Here is a 6,427-nt window from a genome sequence, read left to right as displayed (position 1 = left end):
GAAGGCCCGCCAGGAGGCTAAGTGTCCGGAGATTGGCCGGGGGCCTGATCTCTCCGGGCGGCCGTGACCGGTCAGCGGACCGTGTCAGCAGGCCCGTGACATGTCAGCCGGCTGACAGGGGCCGTGACCCGGCTGACAGGCTCACCTGACCGGTCACGTGACACATCACGTGACCGAGACAAGACTTTTTTATATCGCAGATCCAAAAACCCATAGGACATTTCTCCCAGGGGGAAGAAAACCTCCCTTGACCCCCCTGTTTCTCGACGGATCCTGCCGGCCGGGCCCGTCAGTAGACCGACTGCAGCCTTCAGCCCCGCCTCAGACCCCCTGCCAGTGGAGGCCCGCCAGGAGGCTAAGTGTTTTTTTTTTTTAGCACACCGCCTCGGACTGCAGGGTCTCGGCGCAGCGGGTGGGGCTCAGCAGCCAGTCGACGAACTGGTCACGGGAGGGCCTGCTGGCGTCGGCCCAGTGCATCAGGTACGGGGAGGTGAGCTGCAGGGCCGTCAGCCGGACCAGCACCGCCTCGCCCGGCCCGGCGGTGTAGGCCGAGGCGCGCTTCAGGGCGGAGACACAGGAGGCCAGGCTGGTGGTGTGCTGGTTGTCGCAGTTGTTGATCGTGACGGGCTGGTTGATGCAGGTCGAGAGCGGCTGGCTCCGCATCGTGGCCGCCTGCGAGACGTAGTTGACGTAGTCGTAGAGGGTCAGGGTCGTGTACGGGTAGAGCGAGTGCCGCGACATGTAGGTGGAGCTGAAGCCGTCGGGCGGCGTCCAGAAGCTGTTGTAGATGGCACCCGGCAGGGCCTTGCCCGACCCGAGCACCTGCCTGGAGACCAGCCAGTGCACCAGCCGGAAGGCGTCCTTCTGCGAGTACCCGTTGGCCGCGTTGCTCGTCGGGCTGAGCCCGATCTGGTTCCGGTCCGAGGCGGTGAAGCCCAGCACGCCCTCCACCAGCGTCCTGTACCGGAAGGAGTGCTTGCCGATGTACTTGAGCAGCACGGCGCGCTGGCAGTCGGCCTTGCAGTACCAGAGGTTGTTCCTCACCTCCACCAGCACGCTGTCGTTCGTCAGGCGGGCGGGGCACAGGACCAGCGCCTCCGCCACCCCGCTGGCGCAGAAGTAGACCGAGCTGTTGCTCAGCGCCACCGCCACGGCGTGGACCGCGGCGCCCTGGACCGCCACGTTGCACAGCCCCCCGGGGCACTGGACCGTCTCCCCGTTGCTGCCCACGCAGGACGACGTCCCGCAGCGGTAGCTGAAGCCCGTGGGGCGGTAGGAGGCGTCGCTCCACACCGCCTCGCGGCCCAGCACGCTGAGGTCGGGGGTGGAGCCGTAGCCATGCTCCCGCCCGAGAAGGGTGTCCTTCACCGCGGCGACCCGCGCAGGGTCCCAGCCGGTCCAGGACATCAGCCGCGACTTGTTCAGGCCCGAGACGTTGTAGCAGTCGATCCAGGCCGGGTACCAGCCCGTGGAGTTCTTCTGGTAGAGCTCGCCGTAGAAGGTGTCAGAGTTGGGGTCGCCGCTGTAGTCGGTCATCGGGCGGTAGAAGGTGTAGACGTCCACGCCGAGGGTGGACCGCACCGCGCTCACGTCGATCGAAGCGCCGCCCAGCCCCTTGTCCTGCAGGCAGGTCGAGTCCGTGCGGAGGCAGATGGTGCCGGCGGGGTTGGCCGTCGGGAGGTCGATGTTGGAGACCTGCTGGACGGTGAGGGAGGGGTTGGTGTACAAATCGCGGACGAAGAGGTCCTGCTTGCAGTGCGTCTGCATCACGATGCCCTGCCCGCTCAGGTACTCCATGAGGTGGACGTACTTGGTGGTGCAGTTGTCGTTGAGCGAGTCGTGCAGCAGGTCGCAGCTCTGGCCCGTCCTCGCGTCGTAGCTCGGGGCGGAGGGGCAGATGTCCACGGAGCGGCAGGAGCCGTCGATAGCACAGAGCTGCACCACCGGGTCGATGAAGTTCTGCGAGACGTCGGGCTCTTTCGTGATGAATTTCACGTTGAGACACTTGGTCTGCCGCATCACCCCCCGGGCGTTGTCCGCGAGGGAGGAGTAGCTCTGGAAAGCACTGTACTCGTACTGCAGCCCGTTGTAGGTCCAGTCCTCCAGGGTCTCGTCCGACTGCAGCACGCTCGCCAGGATACGGTCGAGGTCGCTGTTCAGGAAGCTGGAGGCGAGATTCGGCAGCGTGTACTGCAGCACGCCCAGGGAGGCGTCGAAGTACGAGGAGCCAAGGGTGAGGAAGCCGCTGCCCTGCGACGTCATGGAGAAGGACCTCAGGGCCTTTTCCGTGCGGTTGACGCCCGAGTTCGGGGGGAAGTAGCCATTCTGGATGTCCCCGCTCATGATGTAGCTCTCCACCTGCTGGAACAGGTCCGTGATGCCCGTCAGGGAGGGGTAGCTGCCGTTGTCCATCGGCACGGGGTCGGTGAGCGAGATCTTGTAGTTGTTGTCGTACGAGTTGTCGTCGGCGTGGGCGTAGCCGTTGTAGACCTCGCTGGTGAGGTAGAGGTCCTGGAGCTTCCTGTAATAGATGTAGGAGAGCTGGAACATAGGACCTTTCTCCCAGGGGGAAGAAAACCTCCCTTGACCCCCCTGTTTCTCGACGGATCCTGCCGGCCGGGCCCGTCAGTAGACCGACTGCAGCCTTCAGCCCCGCCTCAGACCCCCCTGGAGGCCCCGCCAGGAGGCTAAGTGTCCGGAGCCTGATCTCTCCGGGCGGCCGTGACCGGTCAGCGGACCGTGTCAGCAGGCCCGTGACATGTCAGCCGGCTGACAGGGTCCGTGACCCGGCTGACAGGCTCACCTGACCGGTCACGTGACACATCACGTGACCGAGACAAGACTTTTTTATATCGCAGATCCAAAAACCCATAGGACATTTCTCCCAGGGGGAAGAAAACCTCCCTTGACCCCCCTGTTTCTCGACGGATCCTGCCGGCCGGGCCCGTCAGTAGACCGACTGCAGCCTTCAGCCCCGCCTCAGACCCCCTGGAGGCCCGCCAGGAGGCTAAGTGTCCGGAGATTGGCCGGGGGCCTGATCTCTCCGGGCGGCCGTGACCGGTCAGCGGACCGTGTCAGCAGGCCCGTGACATGTCAGCCGGCTGACAGGGTCCGTGACCCGGCTGACAGGCTCACCTGACCGGTCACGTGACACATCACGTGACCGAGACAAGACTTTTTTATATCGCAGATCCAAAAACCCATAGGACATTTCTCCCAGGGGGAAGAAAACCTCCCTTGACCCCCCTGTTTCTCGACGGATCCTGCCGGCCGGGCCGGTCAGTAGACCGACTGCAGCCTTCAGCCCCGCCTCAGACCCCCTGGAGGCCCGCCAGGAGGCTAAGTGTCCGGAGATTGGCCGGGGGCCTGATCTCTCCGGGCGGCCGTGACCGGTCAGCGGACCGTGTCAGCAGGCCCGTGACATGTCAGCCGGCTGACAGGGTCCGTGACCCGGCTGACAGGCTCACCTGACCGGTCACGTGACACATCACGTGACCGAGACAAGACTTTTTTATATCGCAGATCCAAAAACCCATAGGACATTTCTCCCAGGGGGAAGAAAACCTCCCTTGACCCCCCTGTTTCTCGACGGATCCTGCCGGCCGGGCCCGTCAGTAGACCGACTGCAGCCTTCAGCCCCGCCTCAGACCCCCTGGAGGCCCGCCAGGAGGCTAAGTGTCCGGAGATTGGCCGGGGGCCTGATCTCTCCGGGCGGCCGTGACCGGTCAGCGGACCGTGTCAGCAGGCCCGTGACATGTCAGCCGGCTGACAGGGTCCGTGACCCGGCTGACAGGCTCACCTGACCGGTCACGTGACACATCACGTGACCGAGACAAGACTTTTTTATATCGCAGATCCAAAAACCCATAGGACATTTCTCCCAGGGGGAAGAAAACCTCCCTTGACCCCCCTGTTTCTCGACGGATCCTGCCGGCCGGGCCGGTCAGTAGACCGACTGCAGCCTTCAGCCCCGCCTCAGACCCCCTGGAGGCCCGCCAGGAGGCTAAGTGTCCGGAGATTGGCCGGGGGCCTGATCTCTCCGGGCGGCCGTGACCGGTCAGCGGACCGTGTCAGCAGGCCCGTGACATGTCAGCCGGCTGACAGGGTCCGTGACCCGGCTGACAGGCTCACCTGACCGGTCACGTGACACATCACGTGACCGAGACAAGACTTTTTTATATCGCAGATCCAAAAACCCATAGGACATTTCTCCCAGGGGGAAGAAAACCTCCCTTGACCCCCCTGTTTCTCGACGGATCCTGCCGGCCGGGCCGGTCAGTAGACCGACTGCAGCCTTCAGCCCCGCCTCAGACCCCCTGGAGGCCCGCCAGGAGGCTAAGTGTCCGGAGATTGGCCGGGGGCCTGATCTCTCCGGGCGGCCGTGACCGGTCAGCGGACCGTGTCAGCAGGCCCGTGACATGTCAGCCGGCTGACAGGGTCCGTGACCCGGCTGACAGGCTCACCTGACCGGTCACGTGACACATCACGTGACCGAGACAAGACTTTTTTATATCGCAGATCCAAAAACCCATAGGACATTTCTCCCAGGGGGAAGAAAACCTCCCTTGACCCCCCTGTTTCTCGACGGATCCTGCCGGCCGGGCCGGTCAGTAGACCGACTGCAGCCTTCAGCCCCGCCTCAGACCCCCTGGAGGCCCGCCAGGAGGCTAAGTGTCCGGAGATTGGCCGGGGGCCTGATCTCTCCGGGCGGCCGTGACCGGTCAGCGGACCGTGTCAGCAGGCCCGTGACATGTCAGCCGGCTGACAGGGTCCGTGACCCGGCTGACAGGCTCACCTGACCGGTCACGTGACACATCACGTGACCGAGACAAGACTTTTTTATATCGCAGATCCAAAAACCCATAGGACATTTCTCCCAGGGGGAAGAAAACCTCCCTTGACCCCCCTGTTTCTCGACGGATCCTGCCGGCCGGGCCGGTCAGTAGACCGACTGCAGCCTTCAGCCCCGCCTCAGACCCCCTGGAGGCCCGCCAGGAGGCTAAGTGTCCGGAGATTGGCCGGGGGCCTGATCTCTCCGGGCGGCCGTGACCGGTCAGCGGACCGTGTCAGCAGGCCCGTGACATGTCAGCCGGCTGACAGGGTCCGTGACCCGGCTGACAGGCTCACCTGACCGGTCACGTGACACATCACGTGACCGAGACAAGACTTTTTTATATCGCAGATCCAAAAACCCATAGGACATTTCTCCCAGGGGGAAGAAAACCTCCCTTGACCCCCCTGTTTCTCGACGGATCCTGCCGGCCGGGCCCGTCAGTAGACCGACTGCAGCCTTCAGCCCCGCCTCAGACCCCCTGGAGGCCCGCCAGGAGGCTAAGTGTCCGGAGATTGGCCGGGGGCCTGATCTCTCCGGGCGGCCGTGACCGGTCAGCGGACCGTGTCAGCAGGCCCGTGACATGTCAGCCGGCTGACAGGGGCCGTGACCCGGCTGACAGGCTCACCTGACCGGTCACGTGACACATCACGTGACCGAGACAAGACTTTTTATATCGCAGATCCAAAACCCATAGGACATTTCTCCCAGGGGAAGAAAACCTCCCTTGACCCCCTGTTTCTCGACGGATCCTGCCGGCCGGGCCCGTCAGTAGACCGACTGCAGCCTTCAGCCCCGCCTCAGACCCCCTGGAGGCCCGCCAGGAGGCTAAGTGTCCGGAGATTGCCGGGGGCCTGATCTCTCCGGGCGGCCGTGACCGGTCAGCGGACCGTGTCAGCAGGCCCGTGACATGTCAGCCGGCTGACAGGGTCCGTGACCCGGCTGACAGGCTCACCTGACCGGTCACGTGACACATCACGTGACCGAGACAAGACTTTTTTATATCGCAGATCCAAAAACCCATAGGACATTTCTCCCAGGGGGAAGAAAACCTCCCTTGACCCCCCTGTTTCTCGACGGATCCTGCCGGCCGGGCCGGTCAGTAGACCGACTGCAGCCTTCAGCCTCGCCTCAGACCCCCTGGAGGCCCGCCAGGAGGCTAAGTGTCCGGAGATTGGCCGGGGGCCTGATCTCTCCGGGCGGCCGTGACCGGTCAGCGGACCGTGTCAGCAGGCCCGTGACATGTCAGCCGGCTGACAGGGGCCGTGACCCGGCTGACAGGCTCACCTGACCGGTCACGTGACACATCACGTGACCGAGACAAGACTTTTTTATATCGCAGATCCAAAAACCCATAGGACATTTCTCCCAGGGGGAAGAAAACCTCCCTTGACCCCCCTGTTTCTCGACGGATCCTGCCGGCCGGGCCCGTCAGTAGACCGACTGCAGCCTTCAGCCCCGACTCAGACCACCTGGAGGCCCGCCAGAGCTAAGTGTCCGGAGATTGGCCGGGGCCTGATCTCTCTGCTGCGTGACCGGTCAGCGACGTGTCAGCAGCCCGTGACATGTCAGCGGCTGACAGGGTCCGTGACCCGG

The 6,427-nt window shown here is 64.1% G+C and overlaps 1 protein-coding gene across 1 annotated transcript; it reads right to left on the bottom strand.

The window, feature by feature from the left end:
* Positions 1-372: 372 nt before the first annotated feature.
* On the bottom strand, positions 373-2,550 carry GUITHDRAFT_122823 (hypothetical protein; the record flags this gene model as incomplete). Its single annotated transcript, XM_005817895.1, has 1 exon — positions 373-2,550. The coding sequence occupies one exon, from the start codon at positions 2,548-2,550 to the stop codon at positions 373-375; it is 2,178 nt and encodes a 725-aa protein (XP_005817952.1).
* Between the last annotated feature and the right edge of the window lie 3,877 nt (positions 2,551-6,427).

This window comes from Guillardia theta, assembly GCF_000315625.1.
Source record: "Guillardia theta CCMP2712 unplaced genomic scaffold GUITHscaffold_480, whole genome shotgun sequence".
Classification (NCBI taxonomy): Eukaryota; class Cryptophyceae; order Pyrenomonadales; family Geminigeraceae; genus Guillardia; species Guillardia theta.
This window is presented reverse-complemented; position numbering and strand designations above follow the sequence as displayed.